At 48.3% G+C, this 21452-nt stretch overlaps 1 protein-coding gene across 1 annotated transcript in view; it reads right to left on the minus strand.

Annotated features, from left to right (window-relative positions):
• Positions 1-528: 528 nt before the first annotated feature.
• SYNPO2L (synaptopodin 2 like) overlaps positions 529-21452 on the minus strand; it is a 62076-nt gene continuing 41152 nt past the window's right edge. Inside the window, exon 4 of the mRNA XM_073354753.1 lies at positions 529-2855. Coding sequence (XP_073210854.1) covers positions 529-2855 — 2327 coding nt within the window. The remainder of the gene's footprint in view (positions 2856-21452) is intronic.

Raw genomic sequence — 21452 nt, forward strand, 5'->3', positions numbered from 1 at the left:
CCCTGGGTTTCAGTCATGTCTCTGCCACAAACTTCCCATGTGAGCCTGGGTGGGACCCTTCTGTGCGCAGTGCCTTGTTATCTGCAGCAATGGGATGGCTCCTGCCTTACTGGGGCACTGAAAGGGTTAACAGGGTCTTGTTTCTAAAGCCCACTGGAGTGCTACCCACCCCTTAGCATGACAGTCTGCCCCTCCCATTCCCCTGGCCCCAGAAACTGGGTTTCATTGCCGTGCAGCTGTGGGCAGAAGCAGGCTGGAGACTATTGCCCTGTCTCTTCTTTCCTCCTGAGTCCTCTGGTTCTAGCCACAGCTGGGAAAGCTCATAGTGATGCTGCCAGGCTGAAAACAAAGGGGGATGGGGGGCCAGGAAGGGAGTTCCCCCCCAACCCCCTCCCCCTTTCTGCCTTTTGCTTCACACACCCCAATTTATTGAGCTCACTTTAAAGAAAGCCCAAGGAAACTATCTCGGTTGGACACCCAGTCGCGCCCGTGGGGGAAGGGATGCGGGGGAGGGGGACAGGTCCTGGTTCACTGGTGCCCAGAGCCTGGCCTCCACACATGCGCCTGCATCCCAGTTTTGGCTGCTGAGAACCTGGGTCTAGCTACCTGGAACCCGGAGGAGGAGGCTGGGCGTGGGGGAGTCCCTTGGCCCATCTGCCTGAGCTCTGGGGAGCTTTCATACAGCTTTGGGGTCTGGCTGGGACTGGCCTGGAAAGGGGCAGGGGTGGACGGTGCGGAGGAGGTCATGTCCGTCCTCCACACTGGCTCGTCCAGCGTGGTGGCAGAGCGGGGAGTGAGGACTGTGGGTGCCAGGCTGCTCAAAGTGGGCATGGGAGCAGGTGTGGAAAACCGCCGAATCTCATAGGTCCTGGCTGTTTTCACAGGCGCCTGCTTGGCTGGGGTGAAAGACAAGCTGGATTGCTGGGCTGGCTGGGGCAGAGGGTTTTGTGTGTTAGCGCTCGAGGGCTCCCCAAAACAGAACATGGCTGACTTTAGCTGGTAGGGTTGGTGGCGCATGAAATCAATGGCCTTGATCCCTGATTTCTGGCTGGGTGCCTTTTTCACTTTGCTCTCTGCTTTGCTAGCCTGAGACTTGCTTGCTGCCAGGGGGTAGAAGGGGGAATGCAAGGGGTTGTAAGCTATTGGGGGTGGGGCACGGATGTTGGAAGAATACTTCCAGGATGATGGTAGAGAAGGCGTGGGTGAGGGTGCCCTGGGCTTGGAGCCTGGCCTCGGTGCTGCCTCCACCACAAACTTGTCCATGCGGCTCTGTCGCTTGGCAAAAAGCTCTGCCCCTTTGCCCTTCAGCTGTGGCATGTCATGGGCACCGTTTACTAGTCCAACAGAGGCACCTTGCTGCTGAGGCTTAGGAGCCACTGGAGGAGGGGCCTTGAACTTGCGGCCTGAGGACTGCATGAAGTTGCAGGCCTCAGCTCCTAGGCTGAGGAAGTCCTCCTCAGGCCCAGACTCAAAGCCCGCCCCTGGGTGGTCGCCTTTGGGTTTCTCATCCAGGTTCTGCACCAGAGACAGAAGCTCGGGGTTGGGTGAATTCTTCTTCTTCTCTTCTATGGTATTGAACATGGGCTTTTTGCTGCCCCGCCGGCGAGCTTCCTGCAAGATGCCAGTTCGGGGGGCTGGCACTGCAATCCGCTGCTCCCTGGATGTTAAGGGCTCAGAAGCAGGTTGTGGAGTAGCTGGGGAGACAATAGGATACGGCTGGCTTGGTAGCAGAGAGCCGCTCACCACGCTGGGTTGCTGTGGTGCTGGGCTGATATACAAGGAGGAAGAAGCTGTCCCTCGTGGCTGAGGTGTTGCTGCAGCCCCCGCTGGCTTAGAGGGAGTGGTTAGAACAATGGAAGCCGAGGAGGTCATGGCTGGGTTTGTGGGTGTCTTAGTCTCAGGAGCACTTCCGCCTGCGGCTGGCTGTGGTACCCCTGGTGGTGTTGGTCTGCCTGGTGCTGGAATATACAAAGACGTTGAGGAGCTTGCTGGACCGTTGTGAGCCATCGCTGGTGCGGTGGGAGGTGGCACAGGAGTTACTGGTGAGAAAGGTGGAGCAGTGGTGCTCTGCTCCCCCAGACTGCCACCACTTTTCTTGGGAGCCAAAGGCCTGAAGATGACGGAGGAAGTCACAGGACGCTGCCCCGAAAAGCCAAGAGTGAAGGGCCGTGCCGATCTGTTGAAGAGGCCCTCTGTGCCTGGAGACGACTGGGCACCTCCTCCAATGCTGCCCGGTGGAGACTGGACCTGAGCAGAGGTAGATGACGGCAGCTTGCTGGATAACTGCACTGCTTCCACATGGATACTCAGTGGGGCCGTGTTGGCCTTCTGTGGAGTAGGCACTTCCCCGTTCACCATGCTCTGCTTTGGCACGACACCTGGTGGTGGCTGATGGCTCTCTGGCTTCTCAGCTGGAGTTTTCTCCACCGTATACTGACTAGCCCTCTCCCTCTGCTGCTCAAATAACCGTGCTCCTCTGCCAGAGGCTTCACTCAGACCCTGCTGCGTCTGCCCCAGCTGCTGCTCAGATTCCAGCTTGGGCTTTTCAATGTCCAGGTAAGTGTTGTCCCAGTCTGAGTGGTTGGTTAAGCTTCGGGCATCTGAGAAGCCTTCCTCATCAAACTCTGACTCGCTGGTTGGGAAGACACCATCCTCCTCCTCGTAACAGCGGTCCTCGTCAACGCTCCCAAAGCTGACCAGGGTGTACTTCTTAGCCCTCTGCCTGCGCTTCTTGAACATCAGCACGCCCTTGGAGTGGGGGTTTGGCGCATCTGTCAGCAGGGACGCAATCGTCCTGCATTTGGTTTTGGCTTCTTTTACATTCTTCTCCTGTGTGCTCTCACTGCGGTGCAGCTCTGCAAAGGACAAAAGGAGGCAAGTTCAGGGCTCCGTAGAGGACTGGGCTTACAAAGCTTTGGCAACAACTGGACTGAGTGTTTCTGGTGTCCAGACAATGAGAGTCACTCCCACCTCACCCTGATGAGAAAGTTAGGAAAAAATGACTTGAACATAATGAAAATGGCAGCCCTCTCTTTTTCCATGCACACATTGTGGGACGGGCTTCCCCACCTACTGCCAGGGACCCTCACCTTTCGGACAGCCAGCCTGTGGCAGGGGTCAGAGATGGCTCAGTCCCTGTTACCTGCTCAGACCCAGAGCTTTCTCTCAGCAGAGATGGCCAAGGGTCTGACTGAATTTCCTGGGGGGTTGTGTTGTGGATATGTGTCTGCAAAAAATTGTTCCTGGTACTCATCAGGACATTTCACACTGAGTCTAAATCCCCCACTTTGCAATTTGCACTGGGGTGGAACAGCCTGTGATCACCCCTGGGAAGCCCTGCTGGGAGGGCTGGTCAGAGACATGTCCCTCCCTTTTCAGAGCCCTGCTTCCTGGGGGAAGCGGGAATAAGCAGTCCCAGTGCTCCCCAGAATGCAGCAACCACTAGGGTGCGCAGGCCCCGCCCAGCTGTGCAAGGGCAGGAAAGCATCTTGCTCCCACCTCCCTAGCCCCTCGTGGGATGCTTGTGAACTGGGCTGGATAGTGTCAGTGCTGAGTGCTGTGGGCACATTCACTGCCCCCTGAAAGGTGTGATAAGGACAGCACAAAACCTGCAGCCGTGAGAGCAATGTTTCACACTCTCGCATAACCTCTTGCCTGTGCCCAGCCAGGACAGAGTCACTGTGCACATGAGCAGGAATCCCAGCTGCCTGCCCTTCAGAACTGGTCAGCCAGGCCAGAAAGAATCCTTTTGCACAGGCTCTCCCATGGCCTTCGCTGCTGGAAAAGCCAACACCTGTCACGGCCTTGGCTGAAAAACACAGGCTAATCATTTTCCACGGCCTCTGCCAGCCTGCTGACCGCAAACCCCATGGGATGGGACAGTGTGTTCTCTGCCCAGTGTGCAAGGTGAGGGGGGAGGTTTGAAAGAGTCAAGGGTGAACCCAAGGGCAGCTGTGAGAAGAGAGTTCACAGGCACGACTAGAGACTCGTACTCTGAAACCAACAGAAACCTGAAAGAAAAAATAATTCCCAAGTGATTTCTCATTCCTTTTTCTTGTTCCTGACCCTTTCCACTGGGGGAAAAGACCTTTCCCTGCTTCTTGTCTGCCCTGCATCCCTTTAACAGCAGCCTCTGCACTTCAAGCAGCACAGGAGACATGACAAAGATGCTCTCAGTAAGCTTCCACTCGCTCGTCAATAAACGGCATAGCGCTTTCCCCTGTCCTTCGAGCCCCAGCATTCCTGTGGCAGAGACACAACATGCAGCCCTGCTAAGGCAAACCCCACTTGATCTAGTGGGGGGTTGGGGGTGGGAATAGGAGAAAGCACCAATGTACTGCTGAGGAATGCTGCTAGTTCTCCCCAGGACCTGAGCTGTGCAGCCTCACAGATCTCACCTTGGGCCACTTTACCGCAGGGCATTGTTGCAACAGGGAAGAACAGTTGTGGCCAAGTTAGCCCACAATGGGGTGGGCAGCAGCAGCCACAGAGCTTACCTAACCATGATACCAATGAATCCTCTTGGGCCCTCTGAATCTCCCCTGGGGCCGTAGTTTCCCTCTCCCACTTCCCGCCCTCAGGCAGCCCATCTGCAAAGGTCACAAAGCTGTAGCATGTGTCATTTGGTCCCTGCGGCTCCAGGTCACCCCATTCAGGAATATCATCCACTCCCACCCCAGGCTTTTAAAACAGGCTCTGGAATGTCAGAGGGGTTGTGATGCTAGGAAGCTTTCAATAAATCCAATGAAAGACCCTTCACCAGGCTTTCCCTGGAGCCATTTCATAACAAACATCATGGCTCCAGGTTAGCTAAAGCAAGGCAGCTCCGGACAGAGATCCAACAAGGAAAAGGTCAGCTACTTCTCACTCCGTACACAAGAACCAGCCCTCTCTCCTTGCACCTAGAGGGCTGGAAATAATGAACAAAAATGCCAGTGTGCTAATGGGAAAAGAACGGGTGGCCCTTTTGCACTGGCATGTGCTGAGCTAGGAACCCCTCCCCACACTCTTACAGAGTGGGTCAGTTCGGCATCATTGAACCAAGACACGTAGTTCACATCCTTTCACTGCAACTTGGTGCTCCCCTGGCGTTGCCCTTCTGGATTCAGCTGTGGGGGAGCGGGGCCACAGGGCTACAGTCATAACTCAGTTTTGTCTCAGGAAATGAGTCCATCTCAAGTGCACATTAGGGGAGAGCAGTGAGATTTCCCTCACAGAGCAAACCCCCACTGGCTAGTCTCACTCACGCACCCTGTCAAAGGAACCCTGCCTGGCTCAAGTTCTGGTTCCAAACTTGTTGGGGTGAAAAGCAGTGCCCCAGAGATGAATCCAGCCTCATTGTCCAGAAACATTTGCCCTGGGGGCTGTGAGGGGGAGACTTCTGGCATTGGCAAGCCGTGGCTAAGGAGCAGTGCCTTCACATGCTAAGGTCTGTGTAGGCACAGGTGGCAGCAGAGCATCGGGAAGGATCTTAGCTCTGGAGTTTGAGACTTGCAGACCCCTACTAGAGGAGGCTTAAAGGCAGCCAGAGTGCGATTCCACCAGCACTGGGCCCTGGCCTCAGTAACAATACCCAGATGCAGCTCCCTACCAGTCACAAGTTTGCCCCCAGCATCTCGCATTGTTCCAAAATTCCAGCCTCCTCAGTGTTCATTAGAACTAGACTCCCTGTGCTTTGAGGTTCCCTGGCCCTTTACAGACAATTGCTAAGTCTCTTCCTGACACTCTGGCTTCCTGCCCATCCCCCAGTTCCTACTCCATAGCTCACCAATAGAAAGCACTTTATTCCTTGCACTTTAATTCCCTCCCCCCCTCCCCCAATGTTCAAAGTATTCAAGTCACAAAGGCCAACAGCAATTTGAGACAAATGAGAGAGGGAAATGCTCCTCTGGTGACGCGTTAAAGTTTGGCTAGGAGAGCAGAGGAAGGAAGGAAGTCTGTACCTGCATAGGGCTGATCCAAGCTCTTGAAAGCAGCGTCCAGGCCTGGAGACTTGGGCATGTCACAAAGTCCATTTAACTCACAGCTCTCCATAGAGAGAGAAGCAGAGTGGCTCTCAGCTGGAGCAGAACCAAAACTCTCAAGCGCCAAGCCCTTTGCTATCAGCTCTACAAGCCTTTTAAAGCCTCTCTTTTGTCTCTTAGGCATCTCTACCAAGAGCCGTGAGGTCATGTTCTCTATTTTTATCCTCTGTGCTTCATCACTGGGCAGTGTGATGGACATTGTCACCTGTCACTTAAACACTTTCCCCCTCCTGTCTCCTCCCGCTGTAGCCTGGGTTTAAAAATAAGAAAATATGCTGGCTACCAGCAATCTTTGTGCAGTGCAAGCGTCAGACAATAAACAGTTTTTCCAGCCCCTCATTGTAAAGCGTTTAGAGCAAAAGTACTTGTTTCTTTCCATACCCTTGGGTTGCTGATGTCTCCTGTCCCACTGTGGGGAGCAGGAGAAATGCACACAAAAGGAGGGGGTCCATTCAGCACAAACACTTAGGGACCACGCAGTTCTCAGATCAAGACAAGGAGGAAGAGATATGTGGAGGAGAGATTCTCTCTTCCTGTGTGTGTCACTTTTATTCTATGTTCTAGGAGACCCAATCCAGGACAGGGACTCAGGGCTGCATTGACAGAGGTGTGTTAGGGTTACTGAGTGCCGGTACATTCATGGTTGAGTTGAGTATGGGAGATCCACAACTGGACTGCAGAGGATGTTACCTACAGAGCTAAGGTTTGTTGGCACATCCATATGAAGGGCTGAGGAATGGTATTAGAAGGTGGGCACTGGATGCAAAGACTGGGGTGCATTGACAGCTCTGTGGATGCCTAGCACCAGAGAGAGGAGGGAGGAAGCAAGACAGAATTGTGTTTGAATGATGTGAGGACCTGGGGATGAGTAGTGGTGGTGGGCAGGGAGTGATTTCCAAGGCAGAGCTGGAGTTTGTTTTCAAACCTATGTGGTGGAGGCTTACACAGCATCTCTCTACACGGTGTCTAGCTGGGTTTGTACCAACAGCTCCTCTTGTCTGTGAGCAATAAAGTCACTCTCAATTAAACCCCACAACTTTTTAAAAGTGGCCTTGTCAGGTGATCCTCCCTTCATAGTAGCCAGAGATTTAGAAACACAGAGCCCCATGAATCAGGCAACTCCTCTCCAGGGTTAGCATATTTAGAGTAGAGGCTGGCCAGTGAAAGTCTGACATTGCCCCTGAAATCCAATAGTCACTGCCTTACTACAGTGAATGGGAGCTCGGCAGGTAATATCCCAGAAGAACAGATCTGCTCTTGCACACATGGGCTCTCAGAGTGTGATAAAACAAAAGAGTTTAGTCGTCTTTCATTATGAATATTTATACATTCAAGAATAAAATACCTGAGGGAAAAGTCCTATAGAATCTAGTAGAACATGAAAAAAGAAAAGGAGGACTTGTGGCACCTTAGAGAGTAACAAATTTATTTGAGCATAAGCTTTCGAGAGCTACAAGCTGTAGCTCACGAAAGCTTATGCTCAAATAAATTTGTTAGTCTCTAAGGTGCCACAAGTACTCCTTTTCTTTTTGTGAATACAGACTAACACGGCTGCTACTTTGAAACCTAGTAGAACATGGTAAAATTATTTTAAACCAACCTATGGCTGTCTATAGCAGGGATATCACTCTATCACATTTAAACAAGCTGTTTAAAAATTCTACAGGAAGGATATAATTCCATTAAATTCGATAGGTTTTGAGGGTAATTTCTATAGAAACCTTTTAGTTAATTTCTATAGAATGCTGATTTGTCCCTATTACATTCTGTAGAAATAATCCATAAGGGGTAACTTATGCAATTAGGCACTGATCCTAGAAAATCTCATGCACAGGCTTATCTTTACTAACATGAAATGAGTGGAACTACTTACTGTAGTAAAGTTAAGCATATGCAGAAATTATTGCAGGATCGGGACTTAAGACAAGAACAAAAACACGTGGACACACAAAATAGCTGAGACACTCACATATCTAATACTGCGGACTCATTTGTTTGCTACAGACCAATTAGACTTAGTGGGAGCTTTTATTAATAAAGACCCAAGTCCTAAAAAGCTCTATGAAGCAATCTCCATAAAAGAAGGCATGTAACTGCTAAGATCAGAAATGAGAATCTATGCCTATGTGATTAAATAATTGTGGAATGCTGCTCTTTCATGTGGTGTCACCTGGAATTCTATTTTTCCAGCTATTTCTGTTCCAGAAGGTCATTTTTCCATAGCTGATGTTGCAGATAACTCACTCGGTCAGTCATTAGAGATTATGGAAACTTCATGTTCTTTAGATTTGAGGTCCTTTCAAAATAAGATCTTGAATAGGTTCCACTGGACTCCAAGGCATTTCCCTATTCAAAGCCAGCTTATCAACCCACAACTAGTGTTGGAGTTGCAAACAATAAGTTTATAAATAATGAATATATTATTTTCTTTTAATTAATGGCATAACTCTTGGGACAAAAAAGCTCTTTCCTCAATCCTAGGCATTGGAATACAACCATCACCTCTGAAAGGTGGTTTACTGATGTAAGCTCACATTCAGCAAAGAATTTAAACACATGCTTAACTTTATGCTTGTGCTTAGGTCCATCCCTATTCAGGAAAGTACTTACTCCTACTGAAGTCATCCTTAAGCATATATTTAAAATTCAGTCTATACTTAAGTATTTTGCTGAATCAGGTCCTTAATATTGTCAGGGGCCAAGATTTTCAAAAGTGACTAGTGATTCTGGGAGCCCAACTTGAGACACCACCTTAAAGGGCCTTGATTTTCAGGGACAAGGTGCTCAGCCCTTTCAGCAAATCAGGCTTCTTTCAAGTATAGCCCAAGTTATTACTTACTGTGGAAACTCTTGGCTATGAAGACTTAAGACATGGCTGACCTTCTACTGCGCCGATAGTTGAGAGTTCTTCCAAGGAGAGAGGGAGCGGAGGCATCTCCACTTTTTGCAAAGTCATGTGAGCCTTACTGTTTCCTCCTGGAGCCCTGAACAATCTGAGGGAGAGGCTGTTCCCTCAGGCAAGTTCCCTTCCATCAGTAAGTGCTCATCTGGATGGGTTGGATGGCAAAATGTTCCCCAGGCAGATGGACTCGGGAAAACTGCATGTGTAGTCAGTGTTGCCTCCCCAACACCTCATGCTAAGTGTCCCCTACGTAGCCTTCTGGGACAAGGCTACAACTGGGGAAACTTTCTTCTTGCAAGGTTCATAACTGCTTTGGCTCACTGGAGCAGCACAAAGCAGCCAGGGCATACCAGTGAGTCTGGCTTTTGCATTTTTTGTGATAGTACTCCATCACTGACTTATATTCTCATTGTTTGTGGTGTTGTTAGAGCCATGCTGGCCCCAGGATATTAGAGAGATAATGTGGGTGAGGGCAGTGATCAATGGCTCGATGTCTAGTTGGGAGCCGGTATCAAGCAGAGTGCCCCAGGGGTCGGTCCTGGGGCCGGTTTTGTTCAACATCTTCATTAATGATCTGGACGATGGGATGGATTGCACCCTCAGCAAGTTCATATATGACACTAAGCTGGGGGAAGAGGTAGATACGCTGGAGGGTAGGGATAGGGTCCAGAGTGACCTAGACGAATTGGAGGATTGGGCCAAAAGAAATCTGATGAGGTTCAACAAGGACAAGTGCAGAGTCCTGCACTTAGGAAGGAAGAATCCCATGCACTGCTAGAGACTAGGGACCGAGTGACTAACCAGCAGTTCTGCAGAAAAGGACCTGGAGATTACAGTGGATGAGAAGCTGGATATGAATCAATAGTGTGCCCTTGTTGCCAAAAAGGCTAATGGCATATTGGGCTGCATTAGTAGGAACATTACCAGCAGATCGAGGGAAGTGATTATTCCCCTCTATTCGGCACTGGTGAGGCCACATCTGGAGTATTGTGTCAAGTTTTGGGCCCCGCACTACAGAAAGGATGTGGATAAATTGGAGAGAGTCCAATGGAGGGCAACGAAAATGATTAGGGGGCTGGGGCACATGACTTACGAGGAGAGGCTGAGGGAACTGGGTTTATTTAGTCTGCAGAAGAGAAGAGTGAGGGGGGATTTGATAGCAGCCTACAACTACCTGAAGGGGGGTTCCAAAGAGGATGGACCTTGGCTGTTCTCAGTGGTGGCAGATGACAGAACAGGAAGCAATGGTCTTAAGTTGCAGTGTGGGAGGTCTAGGTTGGATATTAGGAAACACTATTTCACTAGGAGGGTGGTGAAGCACTGGAATGGGTTACCTAGGGAGGTGGTGGAACCTCCATCCTTATAGGTTTTTAGGGCCCAGCTTGACAAAGCGGTGGCTGGGATGATTTAGTTGGGGTTGGTCCTGCTTTGAGCAGGGGGTTGGACTAGATCAGGGGTGGCCAACCTGTGGCTCCGGAGCCACATGCGGCTCTTCAGAAGTTAATATGTGGTTCCTTGTATGGGCACCGACTCCAAGGCTGGAGCTACAGGCACCAACTTTCCAATGTGCCAGGGAGTGCTCACTGCTCAACCCCTGGCTCCGCCCACCCCCACTCCACCCCTTCCTGCCCCCTCCCCTGAGCCTGCAATGCCCTTGCTCCCACCCCACCCCACCCTACCCCAGAACCTCCTGCACCCCATGAAACAGCTGATTGGAAGGTGCGGGGAGGGAGGAGGAGGCACTGATTGGCAGGATTGCCGGTGGGTGGGCGGGAGGCGCTGGGAGTGGGGGTGGGCGGAGCTGATCGAGGGCTGCTGACATAGTACTGTGGCTCTTTTGCAATGTACATTGGTAAATTTTGGCTCCTTCTCAGGCTCAGGTTGGCCACCCCTGGACTAGATGACCTCCTGAGGCCTCTTCTAACCCTAATCTTATATGATTCTATGAATAGCTCTCATTGGACCAACTTCTGTTGGTGAAAGAGACAAGCTTTCAAGACACAAAGCTGAAGGTCTGAAGAAGAGCTCCGTGTAGCTCAAAAGCTTGTCTCTTTCACCAACAGAAATTGGTCCAGTAAAAGATATTACCTCACCCACCTTGTCTCTCTCATATTCTGGGTGTCATTCACTGTAACCCTCAGTACCTACTCTGTGGTACTATAGCCAGCTATACTCACTGTCTGTATCTGTGCATTTGATTAGTCCTGAATCTCTTTGCATTTGTCTTTGTCATTTGATTGACTTCAGCCCATTTCTCCCATCTATCAAGCTCCTACTACATTTAAATAGCCCATCCTCTGAAGAACCAACTGTGCAACTTCTTCCCTTCTTTATATCAGCTGCATATTGCTAAATGCACCATAATCTCCACTCTATCCTCCAAGCCATTCATTAAAATGAGTGTTAGTGTTATTGACTGTCCTTATTTGTTAACCACAATGAGCTCAGGACTGTAAAAGAAACAAATAAAACTAGCCCCTGCCCTGAGGAGATTGAAATGTCCACACTAGAGTTGGAGGTGTAACTTCCAGCATGGGTAGACATACCTGCGCTGGCTCTGATCGAGCTACTGTGCTAAAAATAGCAGCATAGCTGCCATTGCGCAGGCAGCATGAGGAGCCAGCCTCCCCAAGTACGATCCCTTCTGAAACCCTAGGTGCTTACTCAGGGTGGCTTTCCTGTCATGCTGCCTGTGTAGACATGGCTAACCTGCTACTTTTAGTTCGCTAGCTAGATCAGAGCTAGCATGGGTATGTCTATGTGAGTTGTAAATTACACGTCCAGCTCCACCATAGACAGACCCACATAGGGCACGACATTCTGGGAGAAGAGGGGAAGTGCTGACTTTAAGTTCTGTTTGTTTGTTTCAAATCCTCCTCTCTTCTGCAGTCAGATAACATGGAGGTGGAGAGGGCATGCGATTGACATAGATTAATGTTTGCTGGCCACAAGGGAGACAAGGCAGAAGTAGCACTATTGGACCCAGAATGGACACTGGCAGAACTCCAGTCAAAATCTCCTCCCAGTGAGACATCACGAACCATTAATAACTATTCTCTCTATTCTATTCTTAGTCAATTGTGTAGCATTCTACAGTGGTTCCACCTAATATACATGGCTTTCATTGCCTTATGGGAATGTCATGGGGAACCATATCAAGTATCTTCCTGAAGTCAGCGTGTACTGTGTGCACTGTATTTCCTTCAGTGACTAAGCCTGTTATCTTGTCACATGGCTGTCTGGCCTATTTGGTTGTGATTAATCTATGTTGTTTATTATTTATCACCTAATTTTCTGCTGGTGATTTCAAACTGACTGCCTCAGTGACTTTATTAGAGCTAAACATACTGATCTGTAGTTCTCTGTGTCTCCGTGCCTCTTTCTTAAATATCGGCACTATGTTTGCTCTCTTCCTCGGAGACCTCTCCTGTCCTCCAGGAGCACTCAGAAATAATGTCTGACACATCTTCCCCTAGTTCCTCAGGTTAAACCTTGAGGGTGAATGTGACCAAGCCCTGCTCTTTTCAATATACTCAGTGTAACAAGTTATCTGTAATCTGCTCGCTCCGATCCTGTCTTGTGAATGCTCCCATTCCTTGCTCATTAAGGGCCAGATCCTGAGCTGATGTAAGTCAGCGTAACTCCATCGACTTCCATGGAGCTATGCCGATTACACTAGGGGAGGACCGGGCCTTTCTTGTTCTCCTGTTACTATTATCAGTTTTAATGGAGACTAAAGCGAAGTAGCTGTCAGCATATCAGCTTTCTCTTTGCCATCTGTTAGCTGCTCCCCTTCCCTGTTGAGCAGCAGCCCTCCCCTCCCCCATCATCCTCATACTTCCAGTGGATTTATATAAACCTTCTGCTGGTTCCTGTTTATGGCCTTTCTTAACAGCACCTCAGTTTGGACCCTCTCTTTGACTTTGTTCCTATGCCTCCTTATTATCTCCCTATAAGTTTCCCTTTCAGCCCTGATGAGACAACATGAGTCACTGATTGCGATTCCTATTTTCCATTTGTAGTGGGATTGCTTTCAACTGGGCCTTGGAGACCCTGGAGCCAAGAAACTATTCACTGCGAGGAGAAGGACTCAGGGGTGTATGTATGTGTTTATTTTAAGGTAATTATTGTTCCTGTCAACTTAAGACTTGAGCACATTACATACCTAAAAATAGACCATGGAATGTTGCCAGTAACTGGCAACAAGTCAATTTAATCACACTCATCTCCACCCTTCAACCATCAGCTAACCACATCGCCCCTTTGATACGTGTCCCAATCAGGGACTCGCTAAATTAATTACATTCACTTGGCAATAATGCCCTGGAAACCACCACAGCTGCGTGCTGCAAGGACCATGGGGTTGATCCTCAAGCAGTGAAATCAGTGAAAGTTCTCCCACTGACATCAGGCAGCATATGAGTAACTGAGTTCCAGAGACAGAGTCCCTCCACTGAGTGGGTCCTACCTCCACACCAGGATTTCAACCCACAGGACTAGGCAGCAGGAACCCCTTGCCCAATCATAAATAGCACAATGGAGCATAGGAAGAAAAATGGTTCTGAAGGGGTTCGATCTCCAATAGCTTGAGTTGCACATGGAAGAGAATGGGAAGCTATTGCAAAGCACAGAGCTCTGCTATGATGAGATTACCTCAGTGGTCACTGTGGAGTAGGTGGCGGTATCCTGCACTGGGTGAAGTTTCTGAGTAATCTTTAAGGGTGATCCTAATAAGAGTGCATTATAGTACACCAGCCTGGAGGAGACAAAGGCATGGAGAACTCTAGCAATGCCTAAACCAAGTGATGATGAAAAAAGGCACTTCAGGCTATCATTAAAACCTGGGAGTTTGGGAGTAGTGGTGAATCCAGTAAGATCATAGAATCATAGAATATCAGGGTTGGAAGGGACCTCAGGAGGTCATCTAGTCCAACCCCCTGCCTAGAGTCTGAACCACTAAGATGAAGGATGAGCAGATCCCCTCAGTAAAGTGATCAAACACATCCCCCAACAACTCAAGAGGCTCACAGTACTTTCACCTCCATAAGAGCATCACCTTAAGTCAGCTCACTCACATCCAGATCCCTATCGTAGGTGATGATGGGAAAACATGTGGGATATGTGTCAGATGCAGAGCACAATATCATCAACATACTGACAGTGTGGCAGGCCAAATCACCTTGTACCACCTCATAAGAGCTGCACATACATGTTGAAAAAAAAGAATGCCAAGAAGGAAACATGTAGGATCTCACAGGTCAGAGCCCCAGAGCCAGATAAGCAATTGCCTGGAACAACTTCTGAGATTGCTCAGAAAAGAATGAACAGAGCCAATGTAGTGACCCCTTCCACTCCTGCCAGGTCTTCCAGGACTCAGAGAGTCAACAAAGCCTCATGAGCAAAGTCTGCAAAGCAGCTAATGGAAATCAGCCTGGACACATAACCTCTGCCCAGGTAAAGATCATCAGCCACAGACATACATTCACGCTCTATGCCGTCCTCAAGCCTAGACTCTGACTGATAGAAATCCACACATAGCTGTAGTCATCTCACTGACATCTTCCCAATAGCCTCCTTCCAAAACATGGAGAGCCAAGACAAAGTGAAAACTGATGGCTAGGATTAAATGATGGTTTCTTACCCACAGCTTGCTTACAAATAGTAAATAGGGATTATGACTTGCCAAAGGGAACAGGAACAATCCCCCTGGGAGCCTGGGCCCTAGTGAGGTTGGGCACCTCCACCATGATTAAATCATGGAGGTGGTTGGTTATCTCTTAGTAGTGGCCATCTGCACACTGACCAACATGGGCCGAAGGTCACTGCTCATCATTGACCCACATGGCAGGGAACAGACCTCAGCTGAGATCCACAGGACAGGGATTGGAACCATAGCTGGTTAACGCCTTCCACCCCCAAACTGCGCACATTGGTCTTTCAGAACCCCAGTGAGTAGCAGCACTTCTCAGTCTTATGAGTGACCATATAAATATGGTCATCTAAGAGTCACAGCTGCCAAAGCTGGGGGTCAAGTAGCAAAGCACAGACCGTGGTGCAAAAGATTCAGAGTTCAAAGTGCTGGTCAGATGGTCAATATTCATCATGACCCCCATTGCCTACACTCCAGCGGCAGTCAGATAGCACCTTTACTAGGCTCACCCTCACTGCAGAGAGGTGAGGCAGAAATTACCATCCAGACGGAATTTTACACACTCTCCACTGTATAAGTTATTTATTTATAAGCATCCCCTTACCCTGACTGGTGTGGCCTGTATATCCGAACGATGGCTTAAAATAAAAGGTTTCAGAGTAGCAGCCGTGTTAGTCTGTATCCGCAAAAAGAAAAGGAGTACTTGTGGCACCTTAGAGACTAACAAATTTATTTGAGGTGCCACAAGTACTCCTTTTCTTTTTAAAATAAAAGGGTTTCCTTTTCCAGTGCAGGATGATGTAATTCTGGTGCATCCACTTAGGCAGCTGGGTCCATGTCAAGCAGAGGAGGAAATTCTCCCCACCCCCACCTTCCTCCGCACCATATATAGAAAGACTTGAGTTCCAGGGGCTAAAAATAGTCCAGCAGATATGTTTAAATTGAGATATTTTGAAGCACTTCTGCACTGACTTAAATTCCTACCACAAGATAACAAGCTGGGACCAGAGCTCTGAACTGGTTTATCTGTCTTCTGCCTGGGGTTGGCACCTCTGTGAGGAAGGGTGCGAAAGTTTGAACCTATTCCACATCTGAGTCCATCTATACTGTTGCTGAAAATAAAAGAAACTGTTCTGATGAGATGACTGAGAGGAAACAAACCTGGTAAAAGATGGATTTCAGAATAGAATGGTGCAGAGGTTACCTATGGTCTGAGGACACCATATGTACCTACCATTAGAGCTGGGTGAATAACAATTTTTTCAGTTTGCTAGCAATTCTGAAAAAATAGAAAAAATATTAATTTCAGCTTAAATTGAAAATGGTTTTCAAATTTTTCAGCGCATCAGAAAGTTGATTGTTTTCCATTTTCAGCATTTTTAAAGGAAAATTTCAAAACAAAAAGTCATTTTCAATCAAAAAATTGTCAAAAACATTTATTTAGAAAATATCCATGTTTTGGGGTTTTTTTCCAGATTTTTTTTCTCTACAGTGAACAATTTGGCAAAATGACACATACTTGAAACATTTTGGTGTCACTGAATCTGCATTTTTTGTCAAAATATCTTTAGTTGAAAAGTTTCACCCAGTTCTGCCTATCAGACAGCTTTGGAAAGCCATGTAACCTTATAGATTGCTAGTGCCAGCAGCTGAAATCCTGTTCTCATTCTCTGCTCCTTATAGACCTCCCTTGCTTCTTAGTTCCACTTGATCCACTGACTCTGCTACCACTGCAATGCATTCATTGCCCAACCTTCCTCTCCCTATTGACTTCTCACCACAGAACAGGCCTGTGTGACGTTGCATTCCATATGTTTTATGGAAATATGTTTGTAAGTATGAATATGATGTAACTGGAATATGCTTCATGCAAAGGTCTCTTGTAAGGTATCATTACAAAGCTTACGATCTACTAAGTGTGTTCATCCCATTTGTTTGCATGTATTATTTCTATGTCTGGGGTTAGGAGAATAAGCTATACACTTGTATTACTGATGTAAACATATTAAGTGGAAGCCATTAAGGGTGCTGCAGAATCAATGAAAACCTGTGAATGGGTCTGTTTACCTGCAAGCCTTCTTGTGTACCTGTCTTCCAGCTACTAGGTAATGAAGAATGAGGTTTTACAGTGACATGTGACCATGTCACATTGTAGTGGGATGGCTGTCGCACTGCTGGAGAACAGGGGTTAAAAGCAGCCAAGCTAGGGTGATTGGGGAAGCAGCCACAGCTCTGGCCAGCTCAATCAGGGCCCATCTGGCCCTTTTACGAGGGCTGGGGGCAGGAGCTGGAGGAGTCCCACCCTAGCCCTGGAGTGGGAAGGGCTAGCTGCCTGGGAGCAAGGTACCTGAAGTGAAGCAGTGCTGGGGAAGGGCAAAGGGAGCTGGGGAGCTCCAGCCTGGTAAACCCCCAGGCTGCAGGCCTTGTTAAAGGCCCAAAAAGGTACTGGGGCTACAGAGGGGCAACCCAGGGAGAGGCAAAGGCAGTCTGCCCCAGTGAGCAGGGGCTAGATGATGACCCTCAGTAACCACTGAGGCAAGATGGGCTTAGAGGATTGGGGGTTCCCCTGGAGGGGAGACCTAGAGAGTGGGGGTACTGCTGGGGCAGAATCCCAAGGTAAAGGGGCACAGGGGTCTGGGAGGAACACGGGGCCAGCGGCAGGCAAGACACTGGCCTGCAGAGGGTGCTCCATATGCTGGAAAAGAGCTAATTCCCAGATGACTAGCAGGAGGTGCCATGCCAGTGAGTCTTGACCTTGCTTTGCTACACACATGATACTGGAATCCATCTTAAACCTGGTGCTTTTCCATTTAGAAGGAGGGATGGGGACCCAGAGAGACAAAAGATTCCTGCCTTGGGCCAAAGCTCTAAAAGGGGGTAGAACAGAACAAAGGGGGCTGCAGTCATGAGAGAACCCCTAGTTACCACCTGAGCTGGAACTAACAAGGACTGTACCAGGGAAAAGGATTTGGCCCAGTCTAAGAAGGAGTCTAGTCTGTGAAAGAAGCTTATTGGAACATCTGAGGGTGAGATTTACCTGTATTCAGTTTCTTAAATGTATTAGGCTTAGACTTGCATGTTTTGTTTTATTTTGCTTGGTAACTTACTTTGTTCCGTCTGTTATTACTTGAAACCACTTAAATCCTACTTTTGTTTATTAATTAACCCAAAGTAAGTGATTAATACCTGGGGGAGCAAAGAGCTGTGCAGATCTCTCTCAGTGTTATAGAGGGTAGACAATTTATGAGTTTACCCTCTACAAGCTTTAAACAGAGTAAAATGGATTTCTTTGGGGTTTGGATCCCATTGGGAGCTGGGTGTCTGGCTGCTGGAGACAGGAGTAGTTGCTGAGCTTTTTTCAGTTAAGGCTGCAGCTTTGGGGGCGTGGTTCAGACCCTGGGTCTGTGTTGCAGCAGGCTAGTGTGTCTGGCTCAACAAGGCAGGGTTCTGGAATCCCAAGCTGACAAAGTAAATGGGCTCAGAGGTAGTTTCAGCACATCAGGTGACAGTCTCAAGGGGGTCTCTGTGACCGAACTGTCACAGCTTGATTCTCCACTGCCCTACAGCTAGATGTCAAGTCCTCCACTGATGTTAATGGGTGAAACTCCATTTGCTCCTTCTGCTGTGGTTTACACCTGTGCTGAGTGAGTGTAGAACAATACCACCTCTGAAAATGGTTGTACATTTTACATCCACTTTGCACAGGTGTAAAAGTAACCACAAGGTGCAATGCAACAGTGAATCAGACCAATGAACGTATATGTTGGATAAATACCAACTAGATGGAAATTACAAGAGTCTGGATTAGAAATTGGATGACAAGCAGACAGCAAAGATTACTCATTTAAGACCTCCAAGTGGGGCATCACATGGGTGAGTATTGGATCTCTATTTAATAGTGTCCTCAATGGTCTAGAGGAAGTTTTTAAATTCAACAGTGATCAAATTTGCTAACCCTACCAAAATTGGAGGGGTAGTAAACGTGGGGGTTGGAGTGGTGAATTGACCTGGAGTGGTTTGCATGCAATGAGATGAGTGGAGTGGCCAAGGATGTAAAGGGTTATGCATGCTCTGGGGAAAGGAAATAAACAGCACATCTACAAATCTGAGTCTGTGAAAGCCCAGGACAGATAGGAGATAGCAACCTTAATATAAGCCCTTCACAGTACAACACTCTTACAGAATATGCCAGTGTTATTCTTCCACTTGTGGATAAGGATTCTTCTAGTCCCCTGTTCTTGGACAGCGGTTTCACCTGGTCATTTAGGAAATCCATGGTATGCCCACATCTTGAATACCATGTGTAGATGTGATCACCCCATCTCAAAAAAGATATATTGGAAAAGAGCAACAAAAAGGATTAGGTGTATGGAATGGCTTCCGTGTGAGGAGAGATTAATAAGACTGGGACTTCTCAGCTTGGAAAAAAGACAGCTAAGGGGAGATATGATTCAGGTATATAAAATCATAACTGGTGTAGAGAAAGTAGATGAGGAAATATTGTTTACTATTTCTCATAACAAAAGAACTAGGGGTCACCAAATGAAACTAATAGGCAGCAGGTTTAAAACAAATAAAGGGAAGTATTTCTTCACACAATGCACAGTCAACCTGTGGAACTCCTTGCCAGAGTATGTTGTGAAGGCCAAGACCATAACAGGGTTCAAAAGAGAACTAGATAAATTCATGGAGGATAGATCCATCAGTGGCATTGGCCAGGATGGGCAGGAATGGTGTCCCTAACCTCTGTTTGCTAGAAGCTGGGAATGAGCAAGAGGGGATGGATCACTTGATGATTACCCGTTCTGTTCATTCCCTCTGGGGCACCTGACATTGGCCACTGTCGGTAGACAGGATACTGGGCTAGATGAAACTTTGGTCTGACCCAGTAGGGCCGTTCTTCTGTTCTTATGAACGTAACGGGGTCACTCTAAATAGCCCTGTTGCAACTATATCTGGAATTCTGTGCATCATTGGGTGTATCTGCAGTTTAAGAATGAGATGGAAAAATTAGGGAGAATACAAAGAAGGGCAACAAAACTGCTACAGCTTCAAAGGAGAGACGAGAGCTGGAGAAGTAGACTCGAAAAGAGAAGATTCAGAAGGGCCTTCATCTCAGTGGAAAAAGGGGATGGGTTATTCACACACTGAAGGTGGCAGGGAAGGGATCCGTGGCCTGAGGCTAACGATGGAAGCACTTTGGGAAGGTAGATAGAGCTCTTCCCTGTAAGAGCAAGTGAGCAGTGGAGCAGACTCCCCCGGAGGTGGCAGCGGCTCATGACCGCCAAGATTCAAGGGCAGGTTAGATGTAGTGTTAGTGGGAATGAGGCAGGGTGATATTCTGCAAAAATCAGGGATTTGATTGGATGATCTAAATGGTCTTTAATGGTCTCATGGCCTATAAATCCAGCACTGTGCTCCCATTACTGACCCACTGAGTCATCCATTCCCTGCGCAGAATCAAGTCCACTTTTTAAAAGCAGCTGGTTTTGACCCACAATCTTGATTCACCCTTCTGGCTCAGGAAACTCTAGAGGGCACCCTCACCATCTCTGTGGGCATGGATCAGGGAGATCCTTCACCAGGAAAGGGCAGGTTGTGTTTGCTCAATCATAGAATCATAGAATATTAGGGTTGGAAGGGACCTCAGGAGGTCATCTAGTCCAACCCCCTGCTCAAAGCAGGACCAATCCCCAATTAAATCATCCCAGCCAGGGCTTTGTCAAGCCTGACCTTAAAAACTTCTAAGGAAGGAGATTCTGCCACCTCCCTAGGTAATGCATTCCAGTGTTTCACCACCCTCCTAGTGAAGAAGTTTTTCCTAATATCCAACCTAAACCTCCCCCACTGCAACTTGAGACCATTACTCCTTGTCCTGTCCTCTTCTACCACTGAGAATAGTCTAGAACCATCCTCTCTGGAACCACCTCTCAGGTAGTTGAAAGCAGCTATCAAATCCTCTCTCATTCTTCTCTTCTGCAGACTAAACAATCCCAGTTCCCTCAGCCTCTCCTCATAAGTCATGTGTTCCAGACCCCTAATCATTTTTGTTGCCCTTCGCTGGACTCTCTCCAATTTATCCACATCCTTCTTGTAGTGTGGGGCCCAAAACTGGACACAGTACTCCAGATGAGGCCTCACCAATGTCGAATAGAGGGGAACGATCACGTCCCTTGATCTGCTCGCTATGCCCCTACTTATACATCCCAAAATGTCATTGGCCTTCTTGGCAACAAGGGCACACTGCTGACTCATATCCAGCTTCTCGTCCACTGTCACCCCTAGGTCCTTTTCCGCAGAACTGCTGCCTAGCCATTCGGTCCCTAGTCTGTAGCTGTGCATTGCGTTCTTCCGTCCTAAGTGCAGGATCCTGCACTTATCCTTATTGAACCTCATCAGATTTCTTTTGGCCCAATCCTCCAATTTGTCTAGGTCCCTCTGTATCCTATCCCTGCCCTCCAGCGTATCAACAGCTCCTCCCAGTTTAGTATCATCCACAAATTTGCTGAGAGTGCAATCCACACCATCCTCCAGATCATTTATGAAGATATTGAACAAAACCGGCCCCAGAGGAACCGGCCTTAAGAGGAACTACGGGACTTCTCAATGGAAGGGCAGCTTTAAATTGTGCATAGGCTCTACCAGAGCCAGCAGAGGCTGTGCTGAATCCAGGCCCAAGCACTATAGTAACACCCCTTTCCAAACCAGCACCACATCCCTAGTGCCCCTACAGCTGGGCTCCCATGGCAGCCAACATATCCCAGACTTCAGTCAAAGCCATGAAGTGCAGAATGGGTGTATTTATGAGCAGGAGTTTCTCTAGCTCTCTTCGCCATAGCATGGGAATGCCTTTGCTCCTCTTACCACTCCCCCCCCC

This window comes from Lepidochelys kempii, chromosome 7 (assembly GCF_965140285.1).
Source record: "Lepidochelys kempii isolate rLepKem1 chromosome 7, rLepKem1.hap1, whole genome shotgun sequence".
In the NCBI taxonomy this organism is placed as follows: domain Eukaryota; kingdom Metazoa; phylum Chordata; order Testudines; family Cheloniidae; genus Lepidochelys; species Lepidochelys kempii.